At 43.3% G+C, this 17140-nt stretch overlaps 1 protein-coding gene across 4 annotated transcripts in view; it reads right to left on the bottom strand.

Annotated features, from left to right (window-relative positions):
• Window positions 1–1468: 1468 nt before the first annotated feature.
• Window positions 1469–17140, bottom strand: part of RAD54B (RAD54 homolog B) — an 87520-nt gene continuing 71848 nt past the window's right edge. For all 4 annotated transcript variants that reach the window (XM_014571475.4, XM_006111004.5, XM_089776205.1 and 1 more), the window contains 4 exons: window positions 14064–14325; window positions 12547–12613; window positions 12021–12221; window positions 1469–2686 (listed from right to left, as the gene is read on the bottom strand). In XM_014571475.4, the coding sequence (XP_014426961.3) occupies window positions 2472–2686; window positions 12021–12221; window positions 12547–12613; window positions 14064–14325 (745 nt within the window). In that variant the 3' untranslated portion in view covers window positions 1469–2471. The remainder of the gene's footprint in view (window positions 2687–12020; window positions 12222–12546; window positions 12614–14063; window positions 14326–17140) is intronic.

Here is a 17140-nt window from a genome sequence, read left to right as displayed (position 1 = left end):
ACAAGGGGCACGGGACTGGCTGAATGGGGGCACAGGCATATGGAGACATAAGGAGGGATGTAGGGTCACATAAGCATGGGGGTGGCTAAGTGTGAGCACAGAAATACGTGAGGACAGGGATGCAGGGTCACATGAGGATGAGGGAGTTGAAATGCAGGGACACATGAGAACAGGGTACTGAATGGGAGAGCAAGGGGTCAGTCAGGGTCTGCATAGTGGAAGCTCCCTAATAGTCCCTCTCGCCCCCTTAAAAATCTTGATTCATATTCTTCCCCCCTATACCCAACATCCCTCAGCTCCTCTGTTATCTCTGATGCCCCCAACTTTTGCACTGCTTCTACAAGGTACTGGAAGTATTGTTCTGCAGCATAGTTTAAATGAATTATTAATCAGAGTTCTATATTTTATATATTAATATGCACCAGTGGCAGGTAATGTAGGCAAGGGAAGGCACAGCCTTCCCAAAAGTACCTACATGCCCCAGCTTCCAGGAAGGCTGCAGCCCGGCTTCCCCAGCCACCAGGGAGGGAAAGGGCTGTGGTGCAGCAGTCCTGCTCCCTGGTTGCTGGGAAGGGCTGAGGCTGCAGCATGGTGGCCCTAGCCCTTCAGGTGGTCAGGAAGGACTGAACTGGGGGTGGGTGGGACTTGGCTCCAGGGGCAGGCCTTAGGTGGAAGGGGTGGAGCTAGGGCTTGCCTTCCCCAGCTGGGCCTTAACCCAGAGCCCATGTTAATATGCCTACTAAGAAATCACATTTTTGTTCCATGGAAAGAACACAATTAACTATTTTCCTTCAATATGCATCAGGTTGCAAAGGCCAAAATTTCACTTTGCAAAGTTCTCCGGGTGATAACCTGCACAATTGGCAAAGACTGATTGAGCTGGAATTCTAGCCAATAATGATCTGGACCATAACTGAGAATCTGGGTACACATTCACCAAAATAAAATGACCATGCAGAAGACTAAAAGGTTTTGACTACAAATAATTTGTATCAGATTATTTCATTTTGATCCTCAATGGAGCACGCGACTCATACAGCAACACAATTTGCCTTCTTAATTTGTTTATATTTTAGTACCCCCCTTAATTTCTCCCTTCCCTACTTAGTCTACCCAAAACCACTGCATTTAGAAAGTTCAGTGCTTTTTTGGTTCCTGGCATTAATTCTCTGCACTTAAGATACCATTACAGGTGCATCAGAAAACCGTCAAACAGATTCATGGTGGAGCCAGTGGGAATTAGAGCTATGGGTACTGCAAATTTGGTAAACAACTAAAATGAATAAATCAAGTAGTTATTTACTGCAGTGATGAACCCAGAAATGGCTTTGTAGTGGTGAACCCAGAAACCATGCATAGTTCACCATTCTTCTGTCTTTGAACATCATCTTACACATGGAGGTCCAATGTTTAGGATCTGTCAGCACTACCCCAATACAAATAAATAAATAAATAAATACCAAATGACTTCCAAATTACAACTTTATTAAAAGGGATTTCATTTTCTATACATTCCTTGTATTCCTGGAAATAATGGTACATTTTTGTTCATACGATTTATATTCTACCTGTAGAGAGGAACTGCACAGCTGAGATACCACACAAGGTCCTTTTAAAGCAATTGCTATTTCAGATTCTTATGCCTGATCACATAAAGGAAGAAACCACCATACTAATATTATGCATGTATGGGTGTTTTTAAGATTCAGAAGAATATATTCACCATATATATTCAGATAGAAATAACACACTTCCATTGAGTATAGCTGGGGACCATAGAATGTTAATTTCCCCAACTAAATGCACCGTGCACTGCAGTTTCTCATAAAAGATGGTAGAGTACAATTAAGCTCTGGTCTCAGAATCTGGGCTTGATTGACCCCTATGCTATTCTAGTTTTATGCTGGTGTAACTCCAGCAAAACCATGAATTATATTGGGGTAAAGCTAGAGGAAAGTAGTGCTAAATCAGATCCATTATTTTTGCAGAGACAAATCCAGTTAGAGACTTGTAAACATCACATATATACTATATAGCCTAATGCATCTTATAGCACCCAGCTGGTAAGTTGCCATCTCTCTATTATTTTTAATATATTGTTATTGTTAAAAGAAAATGATCTAGTACTTTGGGCCTAACTAGGAGATGGTATAAAATAGCTTAACCACTATTAATTATCATATTGAACCAGCAGATGTGTTGAAAAGCACTGAAAATTATCTATGTGATGTTTACATTTTTAAAATTCTTTCAGTTATAGCTATTTATTAATAAGGTATTTTTCAGCTGATGTTACAAAAAACATCAACAACTGTGCATTTATACAGAAACCTCCTTGTAAAAACACAAAGCATAAACTGAGTTTTGGCAACAACATAAAGGCAATTGCGTACTTTCTTTATTTTTCCTCCAGAAGACTGGCACCAGTGAGTACAAAGCACATCATGTACATGGAAAATAAGTTAATTTTATTAGGTGGGAGTAGCTGGATTGGTTACATTCTGGAAAATGAAAGAAATATGCTTCTTTATTCTTTCAAGGAAGGGATCAAGTGTCTGGTGTTGCCCTGAAAAGTGTTTCCATTGCATCAACTGTGACATAGAAAGAGATTTCTTTGCATCAGCCTTCTCTTGATATTGTCCATGCTGGCAACCTGTATACACAGAGAGCTTTTCTGGAGAAGGATCTGAAAAGTGAGAAAGTGAAACAGTCTGAGATTGAGAACTACCAAAAAAATCAGTCTGGATCAGTATTCTGTTTTCCAGAACAGTAAGTGCAACCTTTTATAACAATAAAAGCCACACACACAAAGAGGTAAATTACTTGTTAATTTCACAAAAATCCCCCATGCCATCCCAGAGTACAAGTCTTCTTACACAGATGGAATTGAAAGTTTCTTATGTGACCATTTCCTTTCTTCTAGGAGCATCTCCTGCAATTCTGTGACACATGAGCTATTCCCCTCTTCTCTGCAGTTCTATAAGTGGCTTAGCATTGCAGCCTGTGCTAGTACTAACCCCTTTTTTAGCTTCCTGTCACAGCAGTCCTTCCAGAGCTGATAGAGATGAATTCTTATCCATTAATTACAATAACCTGACAACCAACCAGCGAACTATGTAAGGTGGACAACTTGGCCCACAAACTATAAATACACAAAGTAAGTGTTGCCCTTGGCTAATGAGGCCATAAAATATCAATGGACAATGTAGGCTTGTGAGTGGGCTGCCTGGGTGCCCCTCCTTCATCTCAATGGGGACACAAGATTGTCATAATAAAGACACTCTTTCGGGATGGGGTGGTTTTGCTGACTGCACTTATGTGCTTAGAATTTGTGGGCTGTGCCAAGTAAATTGTAGCCAACTGAATCATAGAAGTGTTTTGATTGGATGCAGGCAGCTCTAACAGTGTTGTGTGCAATCACATGCCCTTGCTTTATGTGTGTGTCACTTTAGTAATACTGATACCAAAACAATGACATATTCTGAAACCAGTGGAATCTGGCAACCCAACAAAACGCCTTTTGGGCCATACATAGAACCCTGATGTGGCCCTCGGGCCGCAGGTTGCCTCCCACTGCAATATAAGGCAGGCATAATTGTAGGAGATGCTGTTAGCAGGAAGAAAATCATTCCCTAAGAAATTTTCTATTCTGCAGCTCAGCATCTCCCACAATTCTGTAACGTAGGGGAAGTAGCAAGCAGTGAACACTAAGAAAGAAGGAAAAAAGAAAACAAGTGAGAGTTATAATGGGGGGCAGTAAGTGGAGCTGAGCCATACCTAGTTGGGAGCCAAACAGGGATGCCACCTCCAAGAGACAGAAAAAACAACCACTGTCCATCCCACACCAGCCTGCCATTCCCCTTCCCCTCTGAGCATACGCCCTCTCACCAATTTGCCTGTTCTATTCCTGTTCCAGGCACCCCTTCCCACCAGCCTGACACATTCCCAGGCTCATGAACCCCTATACCTAACCCTCCCAGTAGTTTCAGCCCAGAGAGCCTCAGCTTCCCTGCCCTAGTTCCTTTCCCTTCCCCTGCTAGCGAGCCTCAGCTGCTACATCTTCACATTGAGGGCCCCAGCATGCAGAGTGGGAGGCGTGTGCCATGCTGGCAACACTCCATCAGCCATGTGGAGTGGAGTGGAAGCAGCCTCTGGTGTCCCTGCAGCCACTGCTCCTGCAAGTTACGAGTGAAAAAACCCGGGCATATTGCAACCAGCAATGCAGGAAAAAAGTGGCCAGGCTAGTTAAAAACCAGCCAGCTGGCCAGGGGCCCACCTGAGAATGGGGTACACTGGATAAAGCAGGTTGGTTAACCTGGGCCTACTTGGGATAAGAATGCTGCAGTTGAAACTAGAGCCTCCATCTGAAATCTCTCTCTCTTTTTTAAAAATATATATACATTGTTGAGCTGATGAGTCCCAGAACTGCTCTAGACAATGCTGAATATGGAACATAGCTCTAAGAACCTTTCTTCTGAGGAAACCAGTTCTATATTCAGAAGGGGTGAGATCCCTTTCAGCACCAGCTCATATCTGGATTACCTTATCCTCATCCGCTGAGTCACTGGAGAAGCCCCCCAACCTCCCGAGCCCCCCTTATCTGTCCTATGCCCCTAGGGTGCCAGGTCCACGTGGATGAAGAAAGGATGGGGTAGGACTGCTTGTTTAAGGGACTAAAACTCAATACACTCATCCACATATCCATGGCTGAGAAACCACTCTTTTGAGACGAGAGAGTTACCTTGTGCAGTAACGATGGTTCTTCGAGATGTGTCCCCCTGTGGGTACTCCACTCTGGGTGCTGGTGCATCCTCGTGCCAGCGATTGGAGATTTTTCTAGCAGTATCCACTGCACTGCACATGTGCTGTGGTGCCCCCTTGTGCTGTTAGATGCACGTGCAGCGCAGTCCCTCCATTCCTTCTCTACCCGTGCTAGTAGAGCATGGGGCTCCAAAGCAGGGGAAGGAGGGAGGGTAGTGGAGCACCCACAGGGGGACACATCTCAAAGAACCACCGTTACTGCACAAGGTGAGTAACTCTCTTTTCTTCGAGTACTGTCCCCGTGGGTACTCCACTCTGGATGACTATAAAGCAGTAGTCGGCTCGTGGAGGTGGGTTTGGAGCCCTGTTGTTGTCACAGAAGATAATACTGCTTGTCTGACAGCCATGGATGATGCTATGGAGGATGCCAGAGCATAATGTTGTGCTAACATGTGGTGTGATGACCAAGTGGCTGTGTTGCAAATTTCCTGGAGAGGTACATTTTTGAGGAAACTGGTTGTACAGGACATGGCCCTGGTGGATTGGGCAGTGATGGTGCCTGGTGGTTCTTTATTGTGAATGGTGTAGCATGTGTGGATGCATGAAGAGATCCACTTGGAGAGTCTCTGAGAAGAGACAGCCTATCCCTTAAATTGTTCTGCGAACGCTAGAAAGAGTTTAGGGGCTATGCACCAGAGTCTCGTATGATCAATGTAGAATGTGAGTGCTCTACGGATGTTGAGGGTGTGTCATGCTGCGGGAGGAATTTAGGGTGGGGCTGGAGTGTCATTCTTGTCCTTGCTGCAAATTGTCTGCTGTTAGGGCGGTGAGTTCCCCTACTCTTCTGCTGGAGGTTATTGACGGAACACGTAATTGAGGGCTTGCACGTCTCCCATTCGTGTTGGTCGTAGAACTTGTGGCTGAGGGCGTCTGCAGTAAGTGGCAACAGGAGTAATCTGGTGCGCAAGGCAACAATTCCATAGTTTGAGAGCTTCTGTACATAGGGACCAGGATCGTGCACCACCTTGCTGATTGATATAATACATGCGAGTGGTGTTATCTGTCATAATGTTGATAGTCTTGCATTCTATGTGGTGTAGGAAATGCTGGCATGCATACCGCACTGCTCACAGTTCTAAAAGGTTGATATGGAGCGTTTGCTCTGTAAAGGACCACTTGCCTTGGGCTGTGATGGTTCCTAGATGGGCACCCCATCCCATGAGTGATGCATCATGGTAAGTGTAGGGGCAGCTGATGGAATGAAACTCCAGTTAAGACGTTGTGTAGATTTGTCCACCAGTGCAAGGAATTGAGGACCATGGCGGAATGGTAATTAATTTGGAGAGGGGTTCTCTGGATGTGGTGTAAAGTGTGGTGAGCCAAGACTAAAGGCACCTCATGTTGAGCCTCATCAGCTTGATGACGTAGGTTGTGGCGGCCATGTGGCCCAAGATTGTTCGGCATTCGCGAACTGTTGTGGTAAGGGTCACCTGTGCTACTGCTATGAGATTTCATAGGAGTTGAATCTGTGCGTGGGTAGAGTCACTTTGGCTTTGACAGTATTGATATGTGCTCCTATAAATCCTAACATCTGAGTAGGATGGAGCGTGGATTTCTCGTTGTTTATATGGAAGACAAGGCAGAGCAGGAGGTTCATGGTAGTCTCAATCACATCCCTTGTCTCTTGAAAGGATGTGCCTTTTATGAGGCAGTCGTCTAAGTATGGAAACATTGACTCCCTGACAACGTAGGCATGCTGCTACGACTGGTAGAGTTTTGGAAAACACTCTGAGAGCCATTAAAAGGCCAAAAGGGAGCACTCGGTATTGGTAATGGTAACGGCCAACTGTGAATCATAGAAAATGCCTGTGGATGGGATGGATTGTTACATGGAAATACGCATCTTGAAGGTCGAGAGCCGAAAGCCAATCTCCTTGATCTAATGCTGGAATTATTGTTGCTAGGGTCACTATCTTGAATTTTTGGTAAGCAATGTATTTGTTGAGCTTCCTTAAATCCAGAATGGGCCTCCATTCTTTTTGTGTTAGAAAATAAGTTGAGTAGAACCCTCGGCCATGGAACTCTGCTGGTACCGGTTCTATGGCACCTAAGTGGAGGAGGTGAAGCACCTCTTGCTTGAGGAAGGTCTTGTGAGAAGGGTCCCTGAAGAGAGATGGGGTGGGAGGATGGATAGGGGGATGAGAAATGAAAGGGACGGAGTAACCATGATGGATGAGCTCTAGGACCCATGTGTCCAATGTTATGTGAGCCCACTGTTGAAAAAAAGAGGCAGAGGCGATGGTTGAACTATGGATAAGTGCTCGATGGTGTGACCCCAAGAAAAGTGTCTTTCTGGCCCCTGACCAAATTTTCACATTTGCTGCTTGGATGTGGAAGGTCGGGCCACTGTTGTTTGATGGTGTTGGCATTGAGGCCTACGTCATTGCGGCCTTTGTTTCTGTCAGAAGTCATACTATGGTTGCTGTCTGTATGGCTCCTTGGTAGTTAGTGTATCTTGCTCTCTTCAATGGGGATATGTGCATCCCCAGGGTTCTTAGGTGGTAAAGGAGTCCTTCATCGAATGAAGTACTTCATCGGTTTTTGCAGCAAAGAGATTGGTCTTATCAAGAGGTAGGTCTTCGACCGTCTACTGCAAATCCCTTGGAACCTCTGATGCTTGGAGCCAGGATATTCTCTGCATCATGAAAGCTGACCCGTGCAGCTGTGTCTGTTACATCCATTGCGGACTGTAGTGCGGTGTGAGAAATTGTATGGCCCTCTTGCATAATGTTGAGGAGGATAGGCCTCTTGTGTTCTGGTAAGTATTGTATAAGATCTTGAAGCTTGGAGTAATTCGAATAGTCATAATCCGCTAGCATGGCGGTATAAATTGCTGCTCTAAGGAGCAGGGTGGCTGAGGAGTATACTTTACAACCGATAATGTCCATTTTTTTGTGGTCCTTATCCTGTGCTCTTGATCTAATATTGGGATGTCTGGCTCGGTCTAAATTGAAATTGACTACCAGGGAGTTTGATGGAGGGTAAGTGAAAAGGAAGTCTATTCCCTTTGGTGTAATAAAGTATTTTTGGTCCGCTCTTTTGTTGTTTGGAGTGATGGATGCCAGGGTCTGCCAAATGTTGTCTGCTGGGTCCATAATAGCTTCATCCATGGGCAGGATGATCCTGGAGGAGGCAGGAGGTTGCAAGGTTCGCAAGAGGTAATACGGTTTTTCCTGAACTTCCTGTAAATCTCACTCTTGTGCTAACACTCCCATGATTGCCATTGCCTGGGGTAAAAGGGCAGTGGGTAAGCGTAAAGACGCGCATACCATGGTGGTCATGGTGGCAGATATGCATATGTAATAGGCCCAGTGGCTCAGTGCCAGCTTCGCTTGGGGAGTGAGACAGATTCGGTGACACTGCTAGAAAAATCTCCGATCGCCGGCACGTGGATGCACCAGCACCTAGAGTGGAGCACCCATAGAGACACTACTCGAAGAAATGGAATATTCTGCCTCCTGTAAGCAAATCGGGCCTGAAGCATAGTACATCATAGTGAGAGGTATTGTGGCCACCTCAGGTTTTGCTGCTTAATCCACAGTTTCAACGTTTTCCTCTGATGTACCTGCCCTCTTCCCTTTGGTACTTCTGCTTGTAGTCCTTTCTTGACGCCCCTATGGAGCAGGGTGGAACTACTTCAGCTGGGATGTGCATTCTGCCATTACCTTATCCATTTTTACCAAAGAGGAGTCTGTGAATTTGAACGAGCATTGGATTAGCTGGGAGTAGGCAACTGCATTGCAGGGGTAAAACCAGATGTGGCAGTTGGTTGCTGAACTGGATGCAGGGTCCCTGACTCAGACTCTCATTGCATCTATTGAGGCATCTGCAGTTAAAGCTATAGGTAGGGATATTTTCTTAGGGTCAGATTTGAGTCTGGATGGTCAGGTCCTTGTCATCCAGACCCATTAGGTCACTTTGCCAAGCCACTATAGCTCTTGCCAATCAGGTAACAGACACGGATGCTTTGATTGTGGCTAAGGAAGCCTCAAAATCCCTCCTGAGTGTGTTCATTACCTTTCTGTCTCTTGTAACTTTGGAGGGAAAATCCCTTTCTGGTGGGCTTGTCATATCTTTCATTAATGATGCCACCTCAGCATCCACTTCAGTAGTTCTGGGATGGCATTTTTTGGATTCTGCATCTTATACTATCCAAGTGAGTGGCTGCTTTATATGTTTACCCTTGTCAGAGTACTCCTATTCCACCCTAAATGCATAAAGAAAGAATGCAGCAGAACTGCTGTTTCAAGTTGGGATTTGCCTTTTGGCATCTCATCTAATACCTTACCAGTTTGAATCTGTGTAGTAGATGCCATTTTTTATTTTTGTACATGTTATCAAATCTTTTTGCTGTTTTTTATTCTTATCCTGCTCACAGTCTGACTCAATAAGAAGAGGAGGAGTCCACGTTAGAGGATGAAATCTTAGATCTTTTTTCTTTCCCATTTTGTGCTTCCTGTGAATTTTTGGCTCTTCCCCCTGAGTTTGCAGAGGTCCCTGCATGACAGTGTCCTGGGGGTGGTCTCTGTGTTCTCCTTTATGTCCCAGCCCCATAATGTGAAGGTGTGGTCTCTTCATAAGAATACCCCCAATTCATCCTAGGGAGAAGGGGAGCAGTGTAGGAGTGCTGCTTCTCTGTCCATTGAGTTGAGAACCAACTTCAGAATCTTGAGAGAAGGAAGAAATGACTAGATCTCTTATGAGGCTCTTCTTCCATCCCAGGACTTACCCTGGGCTGACTGTAAAATGTCTTTTTTACCTCTAGACTTTCTCCCCAACATGCTCAGAGCTCCTGATCAGGCTTCTCTGTGGTGGAACTGTAACTCCCCAAGCAAGAGGGGACATGCCACGCCAACTCTGAGCTCTCTGCTCTGGCCATGCTGGCTGTAAGCAAGAAGGGCCTGCAATGTTGCCTCATATGCCGAACACCCCTTTATGTAGTCTGGTGTTTGCAGGACAGCTCTGCCATTGCCTGAGGGAAAGTAGTCCCACCTGGAAGGTGCTGAAGCAATAGATTTGGGTAGCTAAGACCACCATACTTCTAATTACCCAATCCAGGAGGAGGAAGAGGACAGATAAGTTGCTCACTATTGCCCAAACAACTAATTAAAAGTATGGATTGCAAATGGTCAGGAGCAAAGCACACCAGCCAGTGTTCTGGCAGGAAGCTTGAGAATGGGACATGGCCTGGACAAGTTTCACTGCAGCTTCACTACAACAGTGAGCCACTCCCAGAACTGTAGAGAGGAGGGGAATAGCCCATATGTCACAGAAAATGAAAGCTCTTCTGAGATGACAGTCTCTTTAAAAGGAGGTGGCTGTTTGACCCTGCTCCTTTAGGCTAAAATGAACAGGATGGTTAAATGGCCGTGACAAACAGAAAATGAACACTGCCTTCAGGACTGGTTCAAGAGCACACTGGGAAAAGGACATCTAGTGGAAGAATCACTGTCATCACCCTTTTCCCAGCCAGCAGAAGATCCCAGAAGCTAGAAAGGCCTGCAAACTTCCAGGCCTGCTAAGACTTATGCAGATGTACAATTTTAAGCACAAGTAATCTTGGTGTATTCAATGGACTCATTGCATAAGTGTTTGCAGGGTCAGGGTCTGTACCAACTATATCATCCTAGAAGGGGACTAACTTTTTATTCCATGTGATGGGAGAAAACTGGCAGAACTCTATATGACATGCATAATGCAAACAACTTATACACTCATTTTGTTCAAGAGTGCATGTGCAAAAATTTTCCCTCTGGGAAGGTCTACAATAATCCTGTAACTGTAGCTCTTGATCAAGACACTATCAGGATATTAGGTAAAAAATGTCATGTGTAACTCCATAGAAAATATACTACGTATATTTTACTAGCTCATATTTTTCCCAAAGGACTGAATCTCAGGCTTTTCAGCCAAAGAACACAAAGATAATGAAATCAGTGGATTGCTAGCCAGCGTGCTTTAACCAAAAAAGTAAAATGAAAAACCAAATAATAATAATAATAATTTCCTTAACTATATGAACCCTGCCAGATGTTAAGTGAGAAGAGAAGGGGAGCAGAGGAGAAATGAGCAAAACTCTAGTCTGTTTAATGGAGATATGTAAAAAACTAAGCAGACTCAACCCCCTTTTTCATTGCTTAATTTCTGGTCTGTATCTGCTGGTAAGAAGACTTAGGACGATGTTAGAAGAATGATTTTCAACAACTCCATTATTAGTCAGTGCTGTTAAAATTCAATTTAAAGTTGTCTGGGTATTTCTTTGATTCTCAACACTATGGTAACAGTGTCTATTGAGAAGAAATCAGCATTTGCCCCATTATCTCATGCCTATCAGAAAGGAACTTATGGGGCAACAGAAGAAATTGTTTCTTAGATGTTGAGCTTGGTATATAAGTTTGATCTGACAGAGAGCTACCTTAATGAAAACAAGAGTAAGAGATTTTAAAATATATATGAAAATAAACAAAAAAATTCCTATCTCTAATTTAGATCAACTATACACAAATAGGTATCAAACACCACATCACACAGAAAGGACCTGAAAAGAGGAAGGTTCCTAGAGAAAAGGGAGGAATTAGGAACATCACTGGAGGTGTCACTACTTATATCTTTGGCATGGGGCAGGCAGAAACAATGGGTCTGTTCTTGCCCCTTCTGCTGACTGTTTCTAATAATTCTTTTCTAATTTTAGAGAGTAACCTTGCCACAAATGGTCATCTATATTTTGGGCATTAATACACCTTTAGCCAAATCCTCAAATGATGTAAGCTGGTACTGTTCCAGGGAAATCAATGGTGCTACAGTGATTTACACCAACTGATAATTTAGTCCTTTCTTCGTACAATCTAATCATTTTTGCTTTTGATGCTTTCTCTGAGTTTCATAAATAATCTTGCCTGATTATAACTATTGTCACTAGTCCAATCTGCCCTGATTGCTTTAAGGATTTAAGAGACTGTTAAAAGTAGAGCTCATTAGTTCAAGGAATGAATCTTTTCTCATCTTCAGCTCATGAAAGAGAACTGTAGATTTGGAAAAAAAAAAAGCAGGCATAAGGCAATATCATGAAAATCCAATAAAGAATTACATTACTTTAATCCTCTTATAGTGGGTGCCAGTTTTTTCTACATAAGATTTGTCACTGGAAATGGATGTAACAACCCTGCAAGGGCCAAAGAGATAAAGAACAGAAAACTCACATTGATGGTCTTTCTTTCCCATACAATTGCACTCAAGGAGGTCATGGGTAACACAGTTGGAATCTTCATGTAGTATAAAAAGATTTCTAAGTTCCTCAGTGGAAAAACGGATGTGTTCGGATGTCTTGGAAAGGTCTATGACTGCCCCAGAAAGACCTTGCTTGCTGATCTGTCTCTGATAGATCTTTTCTTCTATTGAGCCTGCATTGAAAAATAGCAGATACATAAGATTAATTTTAGACAAGTATTCTAAAGGTGGATTCTAGTTATTTGATAACTGCACAGTTGGAAATGCTGGAGCATTACCTTCAGTTACTAAAAGAATAACCAGAGAGCAAAACAAAGGCACGTGTTTATGCCTTTTGCAACTATGAGAGGTGTTTATCTTCAGTGACTAAGTCTTATGCAAATGCTTTCAAATTACAAATTTATTTCCACAACTTCCCCATCATCATCTTATGCTTGTCAAGATTTGCCTCCCTCTAGGCAATGTTAGAGTAATGTTTACATTTATAATATTTCTGACCTGTAGTTAGCAGTCTGTAAATATGCACAGTGTGTTTCTGACCATCTCTCCACACCCTGGCCATTGCCTAAAGAAAATAAAAAGGCAAAGATGTTATTTCAATCTCATTACACAAAAAACATTAGCTAAAACATTTACTCTTTTTAAATCAAATTCTTAGCACTTGCTAGCTCTTTAAAGGGATGCTATCAAAATATTGTCTTAATCTGTGTTACTATTAAAGAGTATTATTAAAACTGAAATATTATTAAAATCTAATTTGCTTCTACCATTTATTTCCACCCTGCTTAGATTACCACATGAAAATTGACTAGTCCATTTCATTTCTGTATAGGCCTAGTTTCACTTGTGGTTTTCAGGTATTAGTGTGACTGTGTTGGATTTAGGTTTTTAACACGGGATAGGAGTACTTAAATTTTTCACCCCAAAATGCTTTTTTTCAAAATGTATAAAAACCACGAAAACCTGTATATTATGATTGGGTTTGGAAAACCAGCTTTTGCACAAAACCTTTACATCTTAAAAAAATTACTTGACATTGTTCATTTGGCTGAACAATTTAACGTTACAAGTACATATTCTGCATATGTGCACACAACACAAATGTGAGTAGTTAGCAGGCTGCAACTGTGGCTGATTTTACTAGACTATTTCAAGCAATATGACAAATGGCCACATGATGGCATTGCTGAAGATCAGGAACAAGAACAAAGCAGGGTGCCTCTGGGCTCCACTCAGGTGACAGGCAATTATACTGTACAATCTGAGGCAATTTATTGAAATTGTAAGAAAACTTTTTAAATGCCTTTTAAAAATATTTTATCCAGGCACATTTATGCTTGATGAAATACTACCTACAGAGGCACTGTAATCATTATAAGCATAGCAGTAACTGCTTTTTTCTTGTAACATCTGCTGACATTTGATTATGTCCCTTTCATCAAGCTGCTTGGTACCCTGCCCTTAGCTGAGATAGAGCTCAGCTCCTTCCTCATCAGCATACATCACACAGAATGGTAATCAGTTTTAATTTCATTTTCTTTTGGGAAACATAAGAAAACTATTCTACTAGAAAATCAGTCAATGGAGAGCTAGGCCAGATGCGAGACCCCTCCAGGGGAGCCCAAGATGTATTCCCCTACACTTTTATGCTCCTCCTTTATCCCAATCAACTGTTCTAATTTAATTTTATTCTGAATATTCAAATTGGAGATAAGCATCTCCTGGCTAAATGTCACAATTCAAAAAGAGACCCAAAAGCTGATTAATATGGATTACAAAATTTTGTGGAAATCCTGCAGATATGGTTCTAATATGGAGATGAAGCTAATTTAAACAATTTGCCAGAAAATTTTTCCTTCCTTTCCCCCCCATAATTACATCTAGATGCAATCTGGGCAATATTCAATCATGGGCCAGTGAGAGGTTTAAGGTCCAATACTTTAGAATCAATCTCCTCATCAATTAAAAAAATATTTAGTCCACATCCCAACCCTTATGTAACAACTATATCAAACCTGAATATCTGTGGCTGGATTCCAGTCAATATCATACAGAATTAAATGAGATGCTCCTATAAGGTTCAGACCTACACCACCAGCTTTTGAACTCAGCAAAAAGATAAACGTTGAACAGAATTTATTATTAAAACTATCCACAATCTGTTGCCTCTGGGAGATAGGAGTGTGTCCATCAAGTCTTGTATAAGAGTATCCATAATGTTTGCACAAGTCTTGCAAAATATTCAGTGTCTGGGTGTAATGAGATACCAAGACAATTCTGTCAGAGAAATAAAGAAATTATTATGTTGTGCACAAGTAGTTGAATTTAATGAAGCAATATTATATTTATTTATTGCAGGCAACTGAAGAAATCAAATCAGAACTCAGACCAAAATTACACATCAGCCTGATTTTACTCACCTCTCTTGAAAAGTGAAGTATTTGGCATTTCAAATAAAAATACGTCATATCTACTGTGAAGAATTCAAATAAACTATTATTTTTTAAAAGATTTTGCTTTATTGTACAAACAGGACCAACCACAGAGATAGGATTCTAACATTTCTACTTACATTTATTTACACGTAATTTGTGTATCTGAGAAGGATGTTAACTAATGTCTAAGACTCCACCAAAAGAAAAAGCTACTGTGAGGGGTACCACCACACAATAAGAAGGATTTCTGAGAATGGGTAGAATTACAGGTGGGCTAACTGGTTGGCATTTATCTGAATACAATTCCTCCTCCCCAAGATGGGATTTTGAATCAAATGGGATGAAAGGAGGGAAAAGGACTTTGCAAATATTGCTGATAATTTTGGTAAACTTGGTCTCCCGAGCTCCAAGCTACTCACAGTTACTGCTACTACTTCAATGTTTTTATCTGATACACTTATAACTGCAAATTGCTTTGATTCAGAGATATCCAAACTTCCCCTTTAATCTCAGAGGAAGATTATATTGAATGAGGGGAAAGTGATCAGGAATAGTCAACATGGATTCACCAAGGGCAAGTCATACCTGACCAATCTGATTAGCTTCCACAATGAGGTAACTGGCTCTGTGGATGGGAAGTCAGTGGATATGATATACCTTGACTTTAGCAAAGCTTTTGATACAGTCTCCCACAATATACTTGCCAGCAAGTTAAGGAAGTATGGATTGGATAAATGGACTGTAAAGTGGATAAAAAGCTGGCTAGATTGTCAGGCCCAACAGCTCGATGTCTGGTTAGTGATTGATTTCAAGTGAAATGTCCCAAGGATAAGTTCTAGGTCCGGTTTTGTTCAATATCTTTAGTAATGACCTGGATGAGGGGATGGATTGCACCCTCAGAAAGTTTGTGGATGACACTAAGCTAGGGGGAGAGGAAGATATGTTGGAGGGTAGGGATAGGGTCAAGAGTGACCTAGACAAATTGGAGAATTGGGCCAAAAGAAATCTGATGAGGTTCAACAAGGACGAGTGCAGAGTCCTGTACTTGGGACAGAAGAATCCCAAGCATCGTTACAGGCTGGGGACTGACAGGCTAAATAGCAATTTAGCAGAAAAGGACCTGGGGATTACAGTGGATGAGAAGCTGGATATGAGTCAACAGTGTGTCCTTGTAGCCAAGAAGGCTAATGGCATATTGGGGTGCATTAGGAGAAGCATTTCCAGCAGATTTAGAGAAGTTATTATTTCTCTTTTTTCAGCACTGGTGAGGCCACATCTGGAGTTCTGGGGCCCCCATATAGAAAGGATGTGGATGCATTGCATAGTGTCCAGTGGAGGGCAACCAAATGATTAGGAGGGCAGAGCCGAGACTTAAAAACCTCTAGGGATGGAGATTCCACTACCTCGCTAGGTAACCCATTCCAGTACTTCACTACCCTCCTCGTGAAATAGTTTTTCCTAATATCCAACCTAGACCTCCCCCACTGCAACTTGAGACATTTGCTCCTTGTTCTGCCATCCATCTTTCCTCCCCAGATTTCAGACCACAACATGGCCAGGAACAGCCTTTCAACACTGTGTGGGAGGGAAGGAGGGATGTGAATACTTAACTGGTGGGCTGGAACAGTCTTCTACCAAGCTCCAGCCCTGCAGGGTCCACCGTGTGTAGAGGGATGGAGAGGCGGCACTTACGTGCAGCTGGAGCAGCCCCTGCCCACAATGGGCCCAGCCTGGCTTGAGCACCCACCTCCCCTGCCCACCCCGTTTAACTGATTAACAGATTAACCAGGATTTTACATCCCTAGAGGGAAGGAGCTACTTCCAGCTGCAAGGGAGTTGGCTGGAGGGGGGAGATAATCTGGCACAGTTCATCTCTTATCCCCCACCACCACTCCCATGCCGCTGGAAGCAGCCTTTTCTTTCCTCCTACCCACACAGCGTCAAAAGGCAGCTAACATGTCCAGGCTGCTGCTGGCCACCAACATAATCCAGCTACTTCCTATCCCCTGGCTACAGTGCAGGCAGGAAGGGATTAAGTCTTAAGGATGCATTGTGCAACAGGACCCTGGGAACCTGACTACAGTGAACTAAGCCAGAGAGGTGGCCCAGCAGAGATGGATGCCTAGGGGATGGAGTAGCCCTGCACTCCCTGGGATCAGGATCCAGGGCTGGGGGGAAGGGGTAAAGAGAGAGCTAACCCCCTGCCCTGGGGGCTTCTGTGGAGCCAGCAGGTTCAGGATGTGGACAGGTTGAAAATAGTGCCCTCTCCCTCACACCACTCCACAACTTAACTGAGGAGTGAAGAGGCTTCCCCCAAAACCTCTTGTGTGGGGCTTTGTCATATGTAGACTTGGGCTCTTCTTGGCCAGTGCCCTGGACTATGGATTTGGGGCTTTCCCGGGGGCACTGGCTGAGCCAGTGGCAGTATGGGAAGGAAGGAGCTGGCTGGCCAAGCTGTTGGTGAGCTTAGTGTTCTAATCAGGAGCTAGCTCTCCATGCAGCGCTGGGAGTAGAACATACCCCTCTGGGAAGGGGGAGGGGGGAAGAAGGTGGTAGGTTATGGAAGAGCAGTGGAACTGGGGGCCAGGTTTGAAGGAGCAAAGCAGCAGAGGACAGTGAGAGGGAAGCATATAAGGGGCCGAAGGGTGAGTAGTAGA

Source organism: Pelodiscus sinensis, chromosome 2 (assembly GCF_052426305.1).
Source record: "Pelodiscus sinensis isolate ZL-2025 chromosome 2, ASM5242630v1, whole genome shotgun sequence".
In the NCBI taxonomy this organism is placed as follows: domain Eukaryota; kingdom Metazoa; phylum Chordata; order Testudines; family Trionychidae; genus Pelodiscus; species Pelodiscus sinensis.
Note: the sequence above shows the minus strand (reverse complement) of the source record. Positions and strands in the feature narration are given on the sequence as shown.